At 38.4% G+C, this 22,914-nt stretch overlaps 1 protein-coding gene across 5 annotated transcripts in view; it reads right to left on the reverse strand.

The window, feature by feature from the left end:
• Positions 1-22,914, reverse strand: part of USP45 (ubiquitin specific peptidase 45) — a 49,806-nt gene that overhangs the window by 17,885 nt on the left and 9,007 nt on the right. For all 5 annotated transcript variants that reach the window (XM_066315173.1, XM_066315171.1, XM_066315172.1 and 2 more), the window contains 6 exons: positions 21,099-21,268; positions 19,502-19,605; positions 19,032-19,132; positions 10,324-10,469; positions 8,996-9,091; positions 6,153-6,283 (listed from right to left, as the gene is read on the reverse strand). In XM_066315173.1, the coding sequence (XP_066171270.1) occupies positions 6,153-6,283; positions 8,996-9,091; positions 10,324-10,469; positions 19,032-19,132; positions 19,502-19,605; positions 21,099-21,268 (748 nt within the window). The remainder of the gene's footprint in view (positions 1-6,152; positions 6,284-8,995; positions 9,092-10,323; positions 10,470-19,031; positions 19,133-19,501; positions 19,606-21,098; positions 21,269-22,914) is intronic.

The raw sequence follows: 22,914 nt of genomic DNA on the forward strand, positions 1-22,914 counted from the left end.
AAGAAGAATTAATAATTACTTGACAAAGGAGCAAGCAATAACTCCATCACTGTCACAGGAGAGTTTTTTCACTGCAGAAGACACCTCACAGAACTCAGTCTTCAATGCAAATCAGGAAAAACCCCACACATACTTTTCGTTACTGCAGTGTAACCTCCCACTGATGAGTATACAAAAATCATTTCAGGTGAAAATTAATTTACTAATTTGTATTTCTAAGTAAAATAATTTACCTGCATGTTCCACACAGTTTTATTAGCTTAAATTAGAGAGGAGGAAATTAACTCAGCCATGGAAGTTTTCAATTTGGGGGGTTTTTTTCATTTTATTAGGACACAGTGCATTTACAAGGACATGTTTATTTAGGCTTCTCAAGGCCTCTACTAAATCTATATGCCTGATTTTAATGGAAACAAGGATGATGGGAATGTAACAGCTACCACTTTAAAAGTGAAGTGAAAGGGAAAGAGATCTGTAAAGATCCCCTGTAAGGCTGAGTCATTTACTTGGATTAACAAATGGTGTCATTGTTAACACTGCTTAAAATATATTTAATCTGTCATTCATGTACAAAGCATGCTATGTAATGTTGCATATAATTCTAAATATCCCATGTTTTGTGGAAAAACATTCAAAATTACTACATTTGTTTGGGGGTGGGGAGGGACCACAAGGGGAAACAAAAAAATAACAATAAAAAGAAAGGAGGGAATTTCACACCTCACAATGCATTTACAGAAAACTTTCTACACTTATAAACCAGTATGAGAGAAGAAAAAGGAATTAATCCATGCTGATACACAGAAATCTGACAACTAAAAGATGTGTGCTCTCGTCTCCTTGAAAATATGCTTCAAGCAATATCCTTGGCAAAAGTGGGGGACTTGGAGATGGTTGGTTGAGTTGACCGCTCACAGATGTGCTGACATATGGAAGCCAGTGCCAATGCGATACAACCTGTTGTACAGTGTCAGCAGGATAATGACAGAACAGGTTGAACTCCTGCTAATGGCCATAAGTGGTGAAGGACAACTGTGACATCTCATCTACCCTCTCACTGCTCATCTGGAGACCAGTTATAATTGCTTGACTGTCAGTTAAAGAAATGCTTTTCATGAAGATCTGTTTCCTAGAATGCAGTAATAACAAAAACTACATAGTAACACAGTATTTCAAAGAAAACAAACCCTAATAGTTTTAGCTTCAAACTAAAACCTAATAGTTTTAATTCCCATATTATACTTATTTAAGGGAAATTAAGCTATGCTTTAAAAGCAGAACTGGTATACAGTTCAAGTCATTCAATCATACTGCACAGAGCTGACACACTTTTACTGTCTCTAATAAAAATCTTCTCCAAAATCATCCTTTCCAGAATCACTGTATTTGTGCAGAAAATAGCCTAGTGTCTTGGATAACTTTAGAAACAACAATAAGCACTTGGAATCAGAAGATACTATTTGATACTATTTTTTCTGTAAGGCAACATGCACAGGAATCCTTTAATGCAGTACAAACCCTAGAGTTCTGCTTGGTAGGAGGTGCTTGGGAGGAGCCCAACCTAACATGAGCTTGCCTCCACATGTAAATAACAGATAACACCAGGCACAGCTGGACTATCACAAGGGTGTAGATAGACAGCACTTAGCTCTCCTTTGGCTGTACTGGCCGATTTAGTTTATCTTTTTTGTCTCACCTTCTCCCAAAAGGGAAAATGAGATACCTCTGCTTTCTTACAATGCACTAGATCTATTCTTTCTTCCTTTAAGTCCTGCTAAGATTTCCAACAGCAATCTGCTCTGACAGCAAGTTCCATAGGTTAGCCCTATAAAATGTTTAAAAAGCTCCTTTTTTTTCCCCTGGCTCTAAATCTGTTGCCTTTCAGTTTCACAGACAGCTCCTTGAACTCTTATGAGGGCAATTTAAGAAGCACAGCTAATTTATCATTCATTGTCTTCTCTTGCTGTCATGTCTTCTTTTCATGTTCTCTCCTGCCTAAACTCCCAATATTCAAGTCCCTGTTGACATAAAAGCTTCCTATTTTTATTACTCCTCCCTAAATTCTGGTTAACCCAAATGGAGAATACACTGCCAATGTACCTAATAAAATTACTGGTTTTCTTCTTCATTTTATCTATCAGCTCTGCTTACACAGCTCACCAATACCCCACACTAAAAATATGTGTGTTCTCCAAAATGCTACACAGGTCTTCCTCCTAACCAGAAGTGAACACAAAGCTCAGGAACACATGCAGATGATTGCTGCCAACAAACAGTTCTACATGCAATTTGTCTACTTTGCACTCATAAACTTGTTCCTAAAACTATGAAAACTCTGACAAAGTTTGCTGAAAAAAAAGACATGCAATCTCTCAAGTGCCATTGCCCAGAGAAGCTGTAATCTCCTCTGTCAGAGCTCCTCAACATGATGTAGCACCACCAGCAAGGCACATGGAGGCATGACAAGGACACAAAATAATTCCTAACCACTGGTCAAGGAAAGATAAACTGTGTGTTCTGCTATTATACTTAAATGGTAGAAGTAAATGGGAAAAATAAGCAAGCAAAACTTTTTTTCTAAGAAGGTATTTTTCCTCAAGCAGTATTATTTCAAAAGAAAAGGTTCAGAAAGACTCCTTAATTATTGAGAAAAATCCTGTTTCCTTTATCGCTCATATCTTGCATAACATCACCTTAGTTTTCCTTAGCATTTCCTCTCAGAAGTGATGAACATGGAATTGTTTAGGTTTCCCCTTCAAAACTATTGTTCTGTTAATATCAACAGTCCTAACCACACAGGACCTCCCTTCTGCCAGTCCCACCTCTGCCTTCAGTTCTACTTTCTGCACATGAGAAGGAAGGATGAATAATAGTCTTTGGAGAAGGATGACCTAAGTAGATTTTGTGAACACCAATAAAATCTTTGTTAGGGAAGTATTTTTTTCTGCATGGTAATGTAGCAATAAAATATCTCTTCTAATAATTATTTAATGGAGGTTTGAAGCAGCTAAATTCTGTAACTCCTTTCTGGACTCATCACTTACATGCTGCAACATTTACTTGCTACACAAAACTAAGCTTTCTTCCACCAATAAAACTATTCAATCGTAACAAATAAAGGAAATAAAATTTATGTCCTCTTAATACATCAGTGTTGCGTTAGTCACCAAGTCTCCAGATAAGTCAGAAGTCTGCAGTCCTGATATTCAGCATAGTGGAAAACCAACAGAAGGGCCCTGTAGCTATGCTCACAATCTGTCCTCGCAAAACATCTGACAGCTGCAACACTAACAAAATTAACAGTGGATGAATTAGTACCAGACGCTAAACAGTTGCTATAGAAAGACCCATCCACTTCTTTTCTTCTTCTCCCCTTCTTCAACCTGGCTATTCCACCACTTGATAAAATTAACACTTGGTATCATTTTTTTTCTTTTATTATTTAATAAAAAAAAGAGCACCACAAATGTCCTTTCATACACAAGATTATAAACTTCACATCATGATCTCCTTAGACTATTAAAGAAGCAGTTTGCAGTTGAAAATGACTGTGTTCCAGTTCTCTTACTGCTTTTGAGCAGTGAATGTCTATCCACTTGCAGGTTTTGGGATCCCACTCAGGAACATGCCAGAGCTGCAGCTGAACAAGGCAGTGTCTGCATCCTTTTTTGTCCTACACTACTTGTACAATCTCCTTCATAAATTCTCTACTGAAGAAAGGTATGGTGATATACTGTACACTTGCACTGAGACAGCAAGATCTGTGGGAAAGAATGAATTTTAAAAAAGAAAGAAAAAGAGATTGCAATTGGGGTCAGAAAACTTTTATGTAATACATATAGACCCAAAACATTACTACCAGAATAGTAATGCTTTTTTCCATGTCCTTCTCCCCAGTAGTTGTGTCAGTGTAGTTCTTCCTTTTACACGTTCATCCTGTCATCTCTTTGGGAAACTTGTTGTCTGAACTTTGCTTGTTAAATAAAAAGAGTTCGTGCTAATGCAATATGAAGACTACACCTAGGATTATTTCATTAACACAACCCCTTGGCAGCATTCAAGAAGCAGTTTTACAGAGAACACTGCAATAACACAGACTTCTTCCTCTCTGAAACTCCTGCTATGTTGCCCTGCCCTCTCTTGCATTTCAACTTTGACAAAAAAAAAAAAAAAAAAGCCAACTTTAAAACAAAAGAAAGAAAAAGGCTTTGTAAAAATGGCATGACAGAACATTGCATTCATACTGTTAAAGCTAATAAATAGTTAAATGTATACAGTTTGCAAAGATAAAGATTTCCCATTCTCCTACTTTTACCACTGCATACTGCCAAATTTTCTGAAACCCTCCCTTTCTTGCTTCTGCCACCAACAATGAGAGAATAATTCAAAGAGCAAAATTTTCTGCCAAACCTGTCCAGCCTCTTACTGCTCCTGAACATCTAACTTCTCACTAACAGGATGTAGCTGACACTTTTGTTGTTGATAGTAGAGCTAGTAAAGGATTTGTATCTAAATGGTGTTCTGCAAAGATAACAAAAGTAAGAAGTAGGGATGAAGGCAAGAGACGGTAGGAGCTGGCAGATACACGACTAAACAGCAAAAGTCTGCTGATCACATTAAAATGCTTCAATTTTAGCTGCTAGTTAAAGTGTATGCACATCTTAATGATCAAAAGACAACAACAAAACAACTAGATGGCTGAGATTTAATACTGACATTGCTTCATGACTACACAAACACACACAGAGCAGACACAAAATACCTGTCACTTCTAAAAATACCATGCCATCTGAAGTGCACTGCATTGTGATTATTTCACAATGAATTTGCTAAGGTGGGCTTCAAAATGTGTTTTACATCATTTTTTCCTTCAATCCTTAATACTTACTGGGAAAAAAACTACTTTAGTTATTCAATAATTTTCTTTCCATTTCTCAGCCAAATTTAATTCTTACATTCACATTTTTTGAGACAGCCTCGAAACACAAGGAGGAGTGAGAAAACAATATAGTTTTCTTCCCTATGTATTTTTCTTCCAGGTAAATAATGCTAAACAAAGAACACTGCTGTTAGACTCAAAAATGCTGTAAGGTAACTTTACACACATTTCCTATTACAGCTCAGAAGAATCAAAAGGAAGACAAATACAACAGAAAAAAATGTAGTACTAAATTTCTGAAGCTGAATTTTGAGGATAAAGAACAAGCAATTACTTACTTCTTTATAGAATTAAATTGCCCCAGCTCTATTCTAAAAGCTTTTGTTTCTTTCTACTATATTTTAAATCCATTCCTGCTCAGTAAGGTTGTCCTGGAACTTCATGGTAGGAGGCTGCATCTTTCATCCTAACTCTGGTGCTGCAGAATGCTTAAAGTTCCATGCAATAATACTGTAGCAAATAAATTATCATGCAACATTATTATTTTTTAAATATGAGATTCATATATATCATCCTCCAGTTACTCTGTTTCTATACATTCTATTACTGGTAAGTCAATATTTAAATATGTGTATCAACTTTTAAATAGGTCTTCTACAGGTGTTTTAAAAAGCAAGACTGTTTGCATCGTAATTGAAAGTACCTACAAAGCACCACTGTAAACGATTTCCACACCAAGAAACAGGAGTTTCTTTAGGGCTTGTAAGCTCTTTGCAATCTGGAGCCATATGCCATTTCAGTACTGCTTCAAGTCTTTACTTGTTAGACCCTTTTTAATTTTGAATTGATGCCAAGGTTAGACATCATAGCAGACGTTCCTCATTTAAAATCTTACTCTTTTTTACAGAATACCTACATACACTTTGTAGTGTTAGCATAGCTTTATGCTAACAAACAACAAAACCTGGAAGGTAGTCCTATTTTCTTCAGTTTTACCATGCCCTCTTCTGCCCCCTCACACTCAGTTCAAAGCACACTGAATGTCCATGGTTATGAACTGGGCCACAGAGTGCAAGAGGAGTAGGTACAACCCTGGTGTGCAACAAGAAGTTCTTCAGCTTTAAAACATGAATAAGCTGTTTTCTGGACTGCCTGATAGAAATATAACAGCTTTTTTAGAAAGGACAACAGACATTGCACACTTAGAAACGCATCACTAGAAACTAAAATTAAAAGAATAAGTGAAAGATGAGCTTGAGGACACAATACATACTTTTGACAAAGCTGGCTGAACAGCACTTTGGGAGACAGAGGGCCTTTTCCAGCCTCCCTCATGCTGTGAAGGAACAAGAACATTGCTGAAGTCAAAGGTCCTGGGCTGGACAGGTTTACCACCAAAGGATCCTTCAAAAATAAAGGTAAATTACACATCAGATTTCAAAAGTAATGACACAAGACTTCTTTCAAGTTATTAGATATATGAGCAATGTAACTTTCAGTCTTAATAGTGTTTCAGACTGCTTTTTTTTTCAAATGTTGATGTCACCTATTTGACTGAAATAATTTAAAAGCAGCCTTATTATTTTAGGAGTAATAGTTGCAAAATCAAAAAATTCTTGGTGGTAATCAATAGCTTTGGAAACAAGCATGTCAATGAGCCAGCCTGGTTCTCACAAAAACAGGCAACCTTTGTATGACCTGCTTTACTCTTACCCCCACATGCACTGAAATTCATCTGGAGAGACAACCCAGGTGACTACCTCCATGAGCCAGCCTAAGATTGTGCTCTCTGTTACCCAACCTTAGGAACAGGGCGTCCACCTTTTCTTATCTGTGAGCCACACACTGAAATTTCCACACATCTGACAGCCACAGAAACACACTTTGTTCTTCTACAAACCGGGTGTTGTGAAGGCACCAGCAGTGGTTCACAGCAAGAGCTGATGGCAGATTCCACAGGGTGCATCCTGCACAGACCCCCTTGGGGGACATTCACCTCAGCCAGCACGTTCTGGGTCTGGAAGGATCCAGCCAGCAGCCAATCAGGCCAATTTTAAAGCAGAAGACAGTCCTGCACTGCTGTCCTAGGATGACTTTATGATGCATGTATCATCTGTTCTGCTTCTGCTGGATATTAAGTTCTGCACCTTTCAGACTGGTTCTGAGAGTGAAGGGACAGAGAAGCAGCGTGCAGTTTGTTTGGAGAAACTGCACTTGCTCCCCTCCATTCCTTCTCATGGACTATGCTGTCTGCAGCATGGGCAGTGGGAGAGAGCTCTCCTTTGCTTTTAGTTAGTTTTAAGCTAGCTGAGCCAGAGAAGTTCCTGAGACTGTGGCCTTTCCTTTTCTTGGAACTGATCAGCCTGCTCTGGACTGAAAGCCCGGAACAGCACCAGGATCTCACACCTGTGACCCACCGGGGCCCAAGACAGCATTTGCGAGCACCGGAGGGACTGATAAGAGACTGAACAAGCTGAGCTACACCCCAAGACAAGGACTTTCTGAATTTGCCATCTCTTCAGAACAGCAAGAGGTTTTATTGTTTAAGATTATTCATTTTTTATGCTTGTGAATACTTTGTTTGTTAAATAAACAGATTTTTCCACTTTTCTCCAAGGAAATCTTTTCCTGGACCAGTTGGGGAAGGGGCCGCACAAATCTGCTTTCTAGAGGGACCCCTTTGGAAGTTTCCTCCCAAATCTGCCCTAAACCGGACAACTGCTTACATACCTCGTGTCAAAATGACCACACACCACCAGCTCACCCTAACATGGTCCAAGGTTCGAATGTGCCCACAGTGCTCCCTACTAGCTGACCTGATCTCAAAAAACAGATTACAAGTGCGAGATAAACACTCGGAGAGGGTGCCTCGTCCAGAAGGCAGATCCACACATAATGTAAGCACTATGGATATTCACAAATATAAAGTATTTGCTTTATATGCACTATCAAAAGGTGGGGAAAGGCCCCTTAATAAGCAAGAAGTTGTGGGTTTCTACACTACTAATAATTAGAGTACTGCAGCCTTCTTATTCTGCACTGGCATACAATGACCAGAAAACACAGTCTTTGCTCTGAAGATCTTTTACATTGTAAGCATTGTCATGAAACAAAAAATAAATCTTTCAGCCTTATGGCTGTGCAAGTTAAACATCGAGCATAAGCCAACACCCCACTGGCTTGCTAAGCCTTTGGGCAAAAACAAGCTCCAGACCTCTGCTGTGGCTCAGGATAACTTCGTGAAACATGTTGCTGCTCAGAACTGCCACTGGAGCAAATAAAGACAGCAATGCAGTGAATTTCACACTGTTCCCCCCTGGAGAAGCTATGAACATCACCTACAGCAACACAGTGAAATCAGCATCATTTCAGAGGTATCTTAAACAGAATACCACTCCTCTACCCTCACTGCCACCAGAAAGCTCACAGCAAACAGCAGGAAAAAAAAAAGGAAAAATCTAAGAAAAAATCCTCTGTAAACTGCTTCAGCTAGCAGAGGGGAAGGGGCATTATCTTTATTGCCAACAACATATAATGGAACTGGAAGTCTCTAAGACATGACTGGAACAGCAGAATATCCTTTGGATAACAGCCACAGCAGACACATTCCTATATGCCTATATACAAGAAATTTGCTCCTCACTGAAATTTTGCTTCTCTCATTTTAATGCCCTGGTCTGTGAAGCATGTAATAAACGTTATAGGCCTTCAATAAAGGGCTAGGATGGACTGGAATAAAATATTTCACAGACACTTTCTAGAGCCAAACAGACTATTTTCTGTATCATACGTTCATACCGAAGAAATTAAATGGCAAATAAAAATAAACAGCTGCTCTTTCTTATGGTAAGGCATTATTGATACTTGCTTTCACATGTTGTGGTATTGATACTTCAATAGCACAATATATGAAAGCAAGTAATTCTTCCTCCTTCTCCAGGGCTGTGTAATGATTTCTGTAAAAGAAATCAGTTCACAGGTAACGTAAACCCTCTAAACAATTTAAATGTGAAAGAAATGGGAGAGTAACAATGTGCCTTTAATGGAAACGTGATTTCCTGTCCTACAGCTTCTTCCCACATTTCCCAAAATTTCTCTTTCTCAGTGTATACTTACCAGTTGAGAATCTGAAGTATGACAGATTTTTAACTTTGTTCCTTTCTCCTTTATCTCATACATCAGTTCATTTAGTACATGAGTCTGTGCCAAGTTCTTAAACAAAAAATAAAAAGAACAAAATAAAAACATGAGAAACATGCTAACCATTCAATTACACAATTTCTTTAGTTATATAGTCTAGAATTGGGGGTAGACCTAACCAGAAATACTTCACAACATCTGAGGTTTAGATTCAACCACTAGAAAGAGCACTAAAACAATCATTGATCTGAATGCTTCTAAAATTGTATTTATTTCTTTTTTTGTAATTTCAAAATAGTTTGCTAGTAAAAACTTTGTTATTTATGTTGAACAACAAGATTTTTTTAAAAATTTTTTTTTAGGATGAGGACATTGTTATCAGAAACCATTTGCCTCTTTTAAACTCTGTAGTCCCTTTCATCATGCCGCATGAAGCACAAAGGCTTTGGCACAATGAAAAGTATTACTGCTCTGAATTTAGGAGAGAAACCAACTCAACATATCTCAACTTTGTTTCTTTATTTTTAGTCAACTCTGACAGCACATCACTTAGGCTTCTACAATGCCCTAGGTATGGACAGATGACAATTTACAGTTTTACTATCTGTTTAATGAGTTTTGTAATAAACACAAGGTGGGGTGTGCCAGTATAATAGCAGTTTTCTTTCACTTGTTCACTCCTGTCTGCAGACATACAGATAGATGTCTCTGCTCAGTTGACAAGCAACAGGATGATGCAATATAAAACCCACTAAGGCAGCTGCTTTTTTTTGAGTATGTTGGATTGGTTGTACACTAAACATCAAGTGATGTGTACTAGTATAGCTCATTCCTCTTATTCTAGTCAGAAAGAACCCATAATCAATAAAACTAATTTTATAACTGCATCCATTGAAGGGGTTTAAAATCATCCCAATGAATAGTGCAGATATTTACATTATGCACACAGTACCACCATTCACATCACCAGTATGGTAGATACCCTGCATTAGTCATGACTGATAATGCTGAACTTCAAATAAAACCATACGCTACAGTCCAACCCACAGATGCATGCAGTGTGTAAAACTTGGCACTTTCACTTGTTTCATTACTGTGCAAAATGCTACTGATACAGGAATTCTTTTTTATTATAACAGGAAACACTCCTTGGATAGCAAGGAGTAAAAAGGATTTGAAAAGGACTTTCAGATAACAGAATGAAGACTCGTAATACTCAAAACCTTTTCAGAAGCCCACAGATTATACAGATTTACTATTTCTAAAATCTGTTAAGAGAAAGTGGTATGATCTTTCCATCTTACCTGCATAACAGCATTAAAAAAACAGGTATTTCCTAAATTATTTATTCCTTTCACTGGAACTGATGCACCATTACCAGAGCTTTTTCCTTTCAGTATTTCACTTGTTTCACTGTTTTCTTCACGAAGGCGTATGATTTTTGATGAACCTATAATTAAATTACACATTACTATGACATAACTGCATAGTTTAATCAAGTCCTTCCATGATTATGTTTAATAATTTTAACGTAAGTGGAAAATACCTTGATAATACTCTAAGCTGCTGTATGCAGTCTTAAAAACGCCAAAAACCAAGAAAAACCAGGCATCAACAGATAAAGTCCTGGGGGGTAAAAAAATGCCCTCAACAACTACATACATTCAACAAAACCTTCCATAATAATCATACTGTCCTATAAGACTGTAACTGCCACAATTACACAAGCAATAAAGTAAAATGAGTTAGCTTATTAACAATAGGCAGCTGAGATATATGTTCATTAGACAGATCAGAAACACCACCTAAAGGCTGCTTTTTGGTGCATTTGAAAGGAGGTAGCCCAAAGTTACCACTGAATGCTGCAAGTCTTTATCAACTATAGTGTTCCATTCCAACTGCCTTGTCAACAGCCCAACTGGACTCATTATCCTTACATTTGCTCCTCAACTCACCTCCCTTTGCCACAGCCTGAGGAATTACTAATCCACATACACGCAATGCTAGTGTTTTAATTTCAACTAACAAAAAATTGATAAAACTATGCTATAACATCCACTTAATTCCCTGCTTCCCTTATTATTTAAATAGATGAGGGGCAGCAAAGTTAGACAGTCATTAACTTGTAGCCTAGAGGTAATGGAAAGACTTGAGATAGCAATATTTAGCCTTGAATTCTACTAGCAACTTTCATATTGTCATGGTTGCAGGACTAATGTGAACATTACTGACATCTGCAGTGTCTTAAATATTGATTAACAATGCACGTCAATGTAAACGAGTTATGGACTTAATAGATGCCAAGAACTGCGATGCTACAATCTCTGTCTTGACATATGAATTCATGTATTTGTTCTAATGAGTTTCACATTGAAGTCTCATTAAAGTGTTCTTGAGAAATAACTAACAGACCTATTTATGTTAATGAAATTCTCATGCCAAAATGTTCTTTTATGTACACTCCTAAATACCTTCTTGCTTAGAAAACGAAAAAAAAAAATTAAATAAAAAGAAGTCATTAAAATATCTATTGTATCTGGCAACAAGCTTCTGATGCAGTCTGCCTGGATCCTACAGTGCCATCGAGGCACAACTGTTCTTCCAAATTGTATCAGAGTTTTTCAAAACAGAGTTAAAGGTGCTTTGCTGATTAAAAACATTTTTAAATGTTCTTGCTAACAGTGCTTACACAGTTTTAAATTACTTTCCTTTCCCCTCAGGTGAAAAATTAAGACAGTACAAGGTCAAAATAAAAGACAGATATCTCCTTGAAAAAGCAGACAAAGTAGTTTTGAATATACTAACTACAAGCCAGCTGCTCATACCCTGAAACAGTCACTGTTTTATGGGCTACATGAAGCAACACCTTTTAACTGGCACACTTAGAAGGGTAATTCTACAATGTCTGAGACTTGTCCACCCACAGGGCTCCAGCACAACCACGGCATGGGAATGGAAACTCCGAGTATCTGCAACTCAAAGCCACTGCTCTCTCTCTGAAGTTTAATATTGTAACTGGAGATGTTTTCCCCTCAGAGAAGTGGGCCATTCAGAGTAGTGCTGGGGAAAAGAGATGGTTAAAAAGAGAGGAAAAAAAAAAAGATGGAAAAAAAAGCCAAAATTGTGGAAATAATTTGTGTATTAGTATACCACAGTTGTTGCATTTATCCATCGGCATTCAAAAACATCTGGGACAGCATCTTAAAGTAAACAATGTTCACAGGGCCATCTGGACAAAACTGCAGGCAAAAATTAAAGCATAAGCATATGGAAAAGCAGATTTTTCTCTTCCCTTTAGCAGTACAGGATGACAAATGTCAAACCTAGATCTGTCCACGCTTCACTGTGCTATGCTTTGCAGCACCACCTGGCTCTCCTTGCACAGCCACCAAATATGGACAGCACTGCCACAGCGGACCATATCTGCAGGGCAAACTCAATAAAAGCATTTCACTTCATGGTTAAATGGCAGCTTCACACAAGTAGCAAGGTTCCATTTGCTGAACCTTACATATAAATTATTTAAGGGAGGGAAAACAAAGCCAAAGCATCCAGCTTTGTGATAAGAGCTGGATGAATACGCAATTACAAAACACTATAAATGAGAATCAGACATCCCATTGCCACAAAGCTGGATAATTAGTATAGGGATAAGGAGAACTAGTAGGAAATCAGAAAAATGCCTGGATGTTGGTATCAAAGTTAGGAACCTCCTTTCATTCAGAAGGTTTTAATTACTGCCTCTTGATTTTTTACTAATTCTAAAAACACAATCCACGTTGACATTTTACTATGTTTTTTGTATCTGTGAAAAAGTCCTGACAGAAAAGTACTGCTTTGCCATTACAAACATTACCTGCTGCCTTGCTTATAACACACAGATATTTTTAAGTACATATACAGAGCCAGAGGAGGGACAGCAGTTTTCAATTTAGCTTTGCTCAATGTCCCCGGCTTAGTGATAAATGACAGACAGGCCTGAAGCTGAATGCTTACTTGACATGTGAAGAATTGGTCAGTCTTAATAGAACATGCTGGTAATGACTGTGATAGCTAATATTTCTACAGATTGGGACTGGAGGGTCCTTCTGCAAGATTAACCCAAGGCTACAAGCATGTTATTAATCAAAAAGCTAATATGTAATTTTTTAAAGTGAATTTGCACTGAACAACTGTTTTATGGACTCCTGCCGACTCAAACTTGCAATCCTGTAATTTAACGTGTGTGCTTTCAGGTATGAAAAGTGACTTTTAAGCCAGTATATATACACAAGGATGCCAGCGGAAGGATTCCATCAGAATGACTGTCATCTGCTGCTGCCTGCAAGGACCTTCAGCTCCCAGAATAACAAAATAAAAGTAGTCCAAAGCATTTGTCCACATGCGGTAATATTTGTTATAAAGGACCTTCTTAGCATTAATGAGAGCAAGATGGGTGAAAAGAGCTGAAGTAATTAAATTCAGACAGACTTCTGTTGTTAGTTAACTAATCTTTTAGAGAATTGACATGGTAACCCTTAAGCTCTCTGCCTTTCTCAGGTAGTGTGGACATCAGCCCTAGGCAGGTCTGTCCATCCACAGCAGGAACAAGAGTATCCCAGTGTTCCTGGGACTCACATTCAGACCATGCTCTTCTGTGAGACTCTGCTCTTTTGCAGCAGGGGTGACCCTTCTCATGCAGCCATACAAGGAAAATTCTCACCTGAGCTGCACCTTGATCTCTCTTTGACAAAGTGTATCTGGCTGCAGAGACACTCTGCTTGAGCACTCTGCCAAAACCCATTGCCTAGCTCTCCATCCAGATCATCACGCCCTACTGACCACATCTCCACAGCCACCAGGTCAGTGCCCACCTCTGGTCCCACCATGGCATCCATCTCCAACTCTCAGACAGAAGAGAGCTGCTTCTGTACACAGACACAGCCTCACACTTGGCAAAGCTTCCCAACAGCACTCTGCTCTCCTCATGCTAGAAAGCCCCCTTCCCACCAGAGCCCTGGGAAGAAGGGCAGCAGAAGCTGTTCCTCTGCTACAGCTCTTGCTTGCAAAGCAGCCTTTTCTTGCTGCTCTTTTCTGCAGCTTCTCTTGTGCCTGCTCTGCTCACCTGTGGTCCTGTCCCATAAGCTCTCTGGAGGCAGGGAACACTGCTTTGTCCCACAGCTGCTCAGCACCAGCCTCATGGGCAGTGACTGGGATTCCTCAGCCAAACATTAGCATAGACAAGCATTCATTCCACAAAGCAGAGCCACTTACAGGTGCACAAGCACACACGGTGCCGACACATCCGCTTGCAAAAGGAAACTTACAGTGGGTTCCCTATCCATTAGTTTTGCCAGCATTCCAAACACTTGCAGGGCACATCGATTTCTGTACCACCTTTGCTGAAACTGAGCTGTGTCTGCGGGTGCAGATGGCATGCAAGCAAGAAGATAAATGACATCATTTTTTTTTTCAGCCAGGGGAATAAGCACTTTTGCTCATCTTTTCAATGCAACTTTTTTTTTTTTTAATTAAAAATAAGTGTTCCAGGAATATGCACTTTTATTCCAAGGTCAAGCCTTTTTTATTGAATACAACTCTGGTACTTCAGCTGAAGGTCTTCACAGTAAAAGCAAGGTTAATAGACTGCCTTTCTTTTACCAAGTTCTCATCATGCTGTACTACGAAATGCTACTAAATTGTCTCGCACTCCTTTTTTATCTAAAAAATTTAGATGTATTTTCAACACGGTACAACAATGAGAATCCAACCTTTAGAAAAACAGCCCGGTTTTCTTCTGAAATGGTCACTAGCTTTAGAGTTTAAAAGCCCAATTTCTCTAGCAGTGTTACAACCCTACCAAATCAAAGACTACAAACTGTAATTTTATTTCTCTGAGTCTTGCCACAATATTATAAACTGGAAAAGACATCTGCACAGTATGGAAGAGCAATCTATTCAAGGACTGCTTTTGATCCTCTATGCTCAGATGACTTGTGTTACAAATAAACAAGTAACAAGTAACTCACAAACAAATAAATGTGTGGACAGGAAAGGTAAGACACTATGGTTAAAAATGACAGGATGCCTAAAAAATTTTTTTTCAATGATTCAGTTTTTATTCCTTTGCAAGGAGCTTACTAGCGAGTAAGAAATTTTGAAAGAAAACTTCTGACCAATAACAAAAATGTCTTTTTGCCAAGTGTATTTCAGATTCAGAGAATCAACGTAATCTGTTTTATTTTGCTAGTTAACTTTAAGTACATAGAATGGTCTCCTATGACTACAAACTACATGCAGTAAAAGTCACTTGAGAAAGAATACCATTTTTTTCAATATGATCCTTTGTCAATTGCTAATATCCACAGCAGAATGCAAATCTGCAAAGTTATTAATCACATTAGCTGTTTTTCCATACAAGTCTGCAACTCTCACATGTACTGCAAAATCGTATCTATTTTTATACATCAGTTACAGCAATCAAAACACAAATCAAGTTTTTAACCTTCACTTATCGGGAAATCTGGGCAGCTGAACTTACTAGCAAAACCTCATTCCTCTGCTTGCCCCTCCCAACAATAAATTTAATTACAAAATTCGAGAATATATATTCCTCCTTCCCATTCTGTTGCCACACAAACTGATTTAATTAACAGTTCTATAAAACGTATGCAATCTTATGTTTCCACCAACATATAATTTGGCTTTTGTAAAGGAAAATAAGATTCACTTCTAAGACTGCAAAACAATTTGTTTTCTCCAGTAAATGAGCAGACACACAGATTGCAATGTCTCAGCATGGTTCCTGTGTACTACATGTGCATTATGTCCATGTGAAGCTCACAAGTGTGCCACACGGACAATACTGCACCTGCCTTTCTGTGGAAATCATCACGGCCTGCTAACCTTCTCCACAAAACAAATTTCTGGGTGGTACACCCTAGAAAGCAATCTTGCTTTTTTCTTCCAGCTTGTGCCCAACATGACCTCTTAACCAAACAGACTCCTCTAAAAAAAAAGGGGGGAAAAAAAAAGAAAAGAGCAGGCATTGCTGGGTACAACAAACCATAGGATCAGATGTGAAAATCACACAGCTGCAAGCATTCTTTTGGGAACCCAGCACTGGGATTTATCTCAATCGCTTAATGTAATTACAAAAGCCAGTCATGTAGTAGTAATGTAATTTGCACATTTTTACAGCTGAAGTGAAGTTGAATCTTTATGAGAGGCCGAATGAAAAGCAGGGATCCTGCTGCCACACTATTCCACCACATTAGTACCAAATGACAAGCATTTTGCTTTTGTTTATTTTCCAAGATGCATTAATTAGGAAATCTATATAACCCTCCCTCGCATGTTTCAACTGATCATTTTATCTTTAAATGAATCCTGCACTTTTGAGAACTGAAAAAAAAAAAAATTCCTAGCAGCCCTCATTTGCTACTTAATCCATGTTCATACTGCATTTCTACAGAAATTTCTGCACAATGCTATTTGAATTTTAATGATGCACCATGCCAACCAGTTGTTACAACAGAAAGAAATCCAGACGTAAGATGAATTCTTGTTAAAGTGCCACATTCTGCTATGAGAACTGCCTTCACTTCGACTGCTTTTTTAGAAAGAAATGGAAAAGCAATGGGGGAAAAAAGCACAATATTGATTTTTAAGTGAGAAAGATATATTAATTGTCAGTTTTACACTACTTGTTTCTCAGAAGTTCTTCTTTTTTTAAATCAGCATATGTTTTTAAGGGGTGAATATACAAAATAAGTTTTAAAAATCTACACCAACTAATAATTTAAAGAATGATAGTTAAACCAATAATATCAGTGGAACATGAAATAAAATGTTACATTAAAAAAAATTAAACCAAAACAAAAGTAGAGTTAATTTTCACAGTAATACATCGTGTTTTGTGTTCTGCACAACAGTATTAATTAAATTTCAATTTCAGATTTTATTTTTTCAGAATGCCTAAAGGTAGTCTAATTTAAAAAAAAAAGAAAAAAACCTTAGAGAGATTTCTGTAGGGGAAGTACCAAGTCATTTATGAAAATGAACGAAGATTGCCAATTCTGGCCAGGAGTCCCCTGTCATGCACACCAGTCATTTATGAATATACAGCTCTTTTCCAGCCTCCTCCAGAAAGGAGCCTGGCCCAAAGCAACAGACAGTCCCAGGCAAAGAGCGTTTCTGTCTTTTTCTTGCCTCTCCACAAAACTCAACAAATCATCTTTGGGTCAACATTCCCAGAGCTTTCAGGAATGCAATCCAAACTGCTCAACACAGACAGAGTGGAGAGGTTCACAGACTTTCACCTCAAAACATCGCTGGAAGTACACACACACACACTATGCATAAATCCAAGCTCACGCTTGAGCCTCAGCCCTTTCCCGGAATGGAGCAGGAGACGCGACTGCCCCGCAGGAGCCACACTGGCACACTCAGACCTCTCACTGCCAAGGCAGGCACCCTGCAAGGCTATGTCTAAGCCCTAAACAAAAAAAAAATACAATGTTGGTTCCAGTTACAGCCAAGTTTCCAGCTATATCACCAAACATTTACATGAAATGTAAGCCTTTTCAAAATAGAGTATCAAAATTAAACACAAATGCATATACAGCAGAAACACATGCCGCCCTGCTCTGCTATAAATATGCTTACTTTTCCTGAGTTAGTTTGGAATTTTAGTCGCTCAATTTAAGACACTTCACAGAAAACTTCTAAACTTCTTAATCTGAAAGCTTTAGATGTTTTGAAGTTTCACAAATTAAGAATCTGAACCATGAGGCACAAAGCTGTATCACTCAGAAAGTCTCATCCAGCAGTACAATAATGGAATAATATTGTTTTCATTACATTAACTGAAAAAAAACCCACCACAGCATTTTCATCCACAAGAAAGTTGCAACACCCACTTATTACACATAAATTTGAAGCTAAAGCTGTGAACAGAAGTGAAATCACATGCTGTATTTTCACTGCTCCAGGAAAAAAATATGCAGAAGGTAGCAATATATCAATTTATTAAAATTGAATAATTTAATATACAACCTGTGACTAGATCAAAATACCGTATTTTTAAGCACCCCTGAATTTTTTCCCTCAAAAAATATGCAACATCTCTTAAAACCAGTAGAATTTATGCACATGCAGCTAGAAGAATACTTAGTGTGATTCTCTAAGGCAACTGTTCTCCTTTCTTACTTCTAAATGGTTGATTATCTCTGCTAAAAGATGCAACCGATTGTTTTAGAGGTTTACTCAAGTTTTGAGAAGCAAATGTGGAATTCAATGCACTCTCTAAGTCACAAGCCAGAAAGGCTGCCAAGTGTGCTACAGTAGGGATGAATAACATCAACATTATCAAGAGTAGACAGCTGAGGGCCACACATATAAAGTTCTATCGACTATAACATATATTGAGAAGGTATAGTATGCTCCTAATATAAGAAAATAATTTAATACTATCTTTTTTTTAATAGAGATGACCATTCTATCAATTAAAACCAAACCAGAAAAATGGACGTGACATCCAACAACAGAGTACTAGAAAATCCATGTAAACAAATCTAGCTAACTGTGGAGAAAAAGTTTAAATCAGAAAAATTTAAGCTGTGATACATCCACATTAAAAAAATTAAATTCATTTATAGTGAATGTACAGTGTACATTGTGATATATTTTTACACATTAATTTATGATTAATTCATTAATTTATATGGCCTTATCTTATTTAAGGTAACAATTCCTCTATGGTAAACTTTCTTTGTTAAAGACAAAATTAAGAAAAACTGTCTTATAGTGTCAAAAATATTTTTAAAATGTTATCATACTGTAGAAAAAAACTGACATTCTGTTTTGACAGGCATTAATTTCCCAAGTAGCTTTGCAAATATAAATTACATTATGGTCACATTGTACATAATTTTTCAATTGTATTTTTAACATGACTCAAAGTCTGAAATGCTTATTTTTGGAGACAGTACATTACAGGTGTCTCCAGATAAAACTATTCATGCAAACTTACTTGGTTCAGCCCTGGCACCATGTTTTTGAAGGAAGTCAACTATCTGAGCCAGAACCTTTTTGTTGCAATGCGTTGACAGCTCTTCATCACATTCATAACACCTAAAAAAAGGGAAGAAACAAACTGGAATTCAGAGCTATCTGCATGCACATCCCAGCCCTAGCAAACCTCCCAAACAACCTTATACAAGCTCTCAGTTTCAATTTTTCACACTAAAAAATGGAATAGAATTTAATTCCTTCATCGCATATATGCTCCTCTATAGATCAGTCCCAATTCACAGTCTTCACAGACTTAAATAATTTCAGAGAATAGAAGGGATAAACACATATTGCCCCCAGAAATCCTACCTTTCTTCCATAGAAAGTATTAATTTTATCTGTCAGAATCATTCTTTATCATGAGAAGACACTGCTTCAGTGAAGTTCTTATGTACAGGCACATACAAACACGTGCATACTGATTCTTACCATATGATCCATGTGCTGAGGTTGATAACGATGCAATGAGGTTCTGTGCGTGCAGTTTGGAAGTGCTTCAGAGAATGCTGGCCTTCTGAATTCTTACTACATCCCTAAAAATGGACACATCAACCCAGTAGGGAGGGGAAATGGAAGAAAGAAAAGACTATATTATTAGTACATAAATTAAAAAACATCCACTTTTCAAAATTAGACAAGAAGCTGTTCTGCCCTACTTATTTAGCATTCATAAAGACTGAGAGGATTTAATATCCTTGTCTTTTCTACTTGGAGAAATCACTTAAAATATAGAGATTTATCAACTTTGTTCTAACTGAATAGAAATAATTCCTAGCTTTTGGATAAGTAATGAGTAAATATCAACAGACAAAAATTTGTATCATTCACAAAAAGAAAGAACACTCCAGTAATTGTGAATGAAACAACAATGTAGCATCTTTGGTCCACAGAATACCAAGGAAGAGGACAGCATAGGTAACCCTCACTGCTCAAGAATGTCAAATGCATTCCAGACAGCAAATGAGAAAAGTACATAAAGTGCTTTGTACTACAAAACTGCTCAGAACACACCACTTATGTTCAGCAGTTTCAAGAGAACGCATTTGCAATTGTTCAAGTATGAACAGAGTGGGACTTAGATTCAGGACTAGTCTCTGAAGAGGCATGTTAGAAGCTGTTAACAGCATGAACATGAAGAAGCACGCAGAATTAACCCCTTTTAAAAGCCCTCCTTAACGAAAATTTTTCCAACAAGATATTTGAGTCCTCCTCAGGTCTAGTTAACTATCTTCTGAACCCTGTGAACAGCATGTTTCTTTGCAAAAACAAATCTGCTCAGATTAAACCAATAGGAACTGGCTTCTATAGTAAAACCTACTGAAATTCCAAGAAAATTGTGAAATGCTTTCTCCAGGCAGCTATTGGCTGAACCAAGCCTGACACTGCCCATAAACTGAATTCTGCCCAAGCAAAAAATTTTTTTTTTTACTTCACTCCCAGGGCAGAAATCTGTGAAAGCCCCTGGGGTCAGGACCTGCCATTTTACACTCTGAGGCCATGATTTGACATTATAACTGATCCAGTCTAATGGGTAGTTGCCACAAGAGCAGCATTCTTACTCCAGCACAATCCCTTCTCCTGGTTTCAATCAAATCTAGCAAATGAGTGTCCACAGCACAAGCTCTTTCAGCACGTTTGGTTTTTCATTCATTCCTATTTATGGGAACTTCTGCCAGAGGAGCCAGCTGAACAGACACATTCTGCAGCCACACAGTTCCCAGAGCCAATTCTCTGTAAGTGGCAAGAGGATGCAGATCAGAACAGAGAAAAGGCAGGGCTGTCACCTACTAATTGTGATGCCACACTGCACTGTGACACATAGCTAACCCTAAACACTGCCAAAAACGAGACAGGAACATAAGGTCACATCCCACTTCACCAGGAAGCTGAAGCAGGGACTCTCACCACCAAGCTCTTAGGTCACAGCGTTCCTCTGGAAGAAATGAGATGCCAAACAGACAAGGATCCACAACAGTGGTATCCTTTAGAAAAGGATCACCTCTGCAAAGTGAGCACACAGACTTACCTGAGAGCCACATTTGAGACACAGCCAGATGTCCGAAGGCGCCACGGGCTCAGCATCGCTCATCCGCCTCTCCTTGAGGCATTCCGCACAGATCGACCACACGCTCTGAGCCACCGCTCTCTTCACATGGTGCACGTCCACTGCTTGGCTCACGTGCTGGCAGGTTAACCCTACAGAAAATAACACACACACACACACGCTTTTACCCATCAAAAGTAACAGCTACGAAAGAGAGCACATGTACACCGAAAGGCCACAGTCTTCAGTGAATTCAGCATTAGAAAAAAAAAAAAAAAAACAGCAATGAATTAAAGTAGGAAAGATCAGCCAGCTGCTCCCCACATACTGAGTTTTATGAAGGAATCTCTTTCAGTCTTTCCATAATGGAAATTCTTTTCAAGTCAATAAATGCCACCTCTTAAAACCAGATAAACTACTTTGTACCAGAGTACAAGGATTATTTTTATACAAAACTAATTTCCCCGTTTTTAACAATAAAATAATAGATAAATCTATTTTTGCATATAACAACACAGGCATTGACCTCTTTTCAACCCATAAAGTAAGATTTTTAAGTACCTGTGCATCCCTATTACAACTGCTCAATCTGAACATGAAATCAACCATTCTCTGTCATAATTTTTTTTCACAAATTCCACTATATCACAGAACAAGCCAGGTTTGAAGTAACCTCTGAAGGCCATCTTGTCCAAGCCCTCACTTCAAGCAGGGCCAAATACTCTTTGCTCGTGGTTTTGTTCAGCTGAGTGTTGAGTATCTTCAAGGATTGAGGCTTTACCAACTCACCAGAAAATCTAGTTTCTGTCTGACCACCCTCAGAGTAATTATAAAATAAATTTCTTCACACCTAGTCAAATTTTCCAGGCCCTAAATTTGGGCTGCTGCCTTCAGTCCCCTCATTGTGGACCTCCGAAAAGAACCTGGTTCTGCCTTCTCTGTTACTACCATCAGGTAGCCAATGAAGGAAATTATATTTCCAATCCCTTGGCTAAACAAAGACATTCCCTTCAGCCCCTCTTCCCACATCAGGTTCTCAATCTCCTTAAAAATGTGGAGGGGGTGAACCACTGGCCTCACTGACAAGTCAGCCTTTCTTGTAAAGGGAGCCCACAACTGGGCACAGTTCTCCCAATGAAGTCCAACAAGGGCCGAAAAGATGGAATCACCTGCCCGCCCTGCACTCTCATTATTAAAATCTTGCCTACAGTAGGTACAAAAGGTACAGCTTGGTTTTATTAAGTGTGTGCAGGACCTTTTCTGCAAAGCTGCTTTAATCCCCACCCTGTAATGGGACGTGGTTATGCCCAGGTGCGAAACTCTCCACTTGCTGTTGTTGAACAGTGAGAAGTTCCTGCCTGCCCACTTCTCCAGCCAAAGTCACTCTGAATGACAGACCTATCCTCCTGCTCGCCTCAATTTGTTGCCATGAAGAGATGGCAGAGCACAGCCTTGCAATGACATCAACCAGTTTTCTCAGCACTTTCAGATGCATTCCATCTGACCCCATGGGTTTGTGTGCATCCAGTTTGTTTAACAGTTCTCAATCTTCTATTCTGGACAATGTTTATATCCCAGAGTCTGCCATTAAGGTCACGAGCCAGGGAGGATCAAGTGCAGAGCTTACATGTGGAGACAGAAGCAAAGGGAGAATTGAGTTCCTCAGCCTATTCCCACATCCTGTGTCCCTAAAACCCCTGCCCCCTCAAACAGCAGGTTTGCACTCACCTTAGTCTTCATTTTACTGCCACTGTATCCATACAGGCTCATCTTACTCTTTACACCCCTCACTAGATCC

This window comes from Sylvia atricapilla, chromosome 3 (assembly GCF_009819655.1).
Source record: "Sylvia atricapilla isolate bSylAtr1 chromosome 3, bSylAtr1.pri, whole genome shotgun sequence".
Lineage (NCBI taxonomy): Eukaryota > Metazoa > Chordata > Aves > Passeriformes > Sylviidae > Sylvia > Sylvia atricapilla.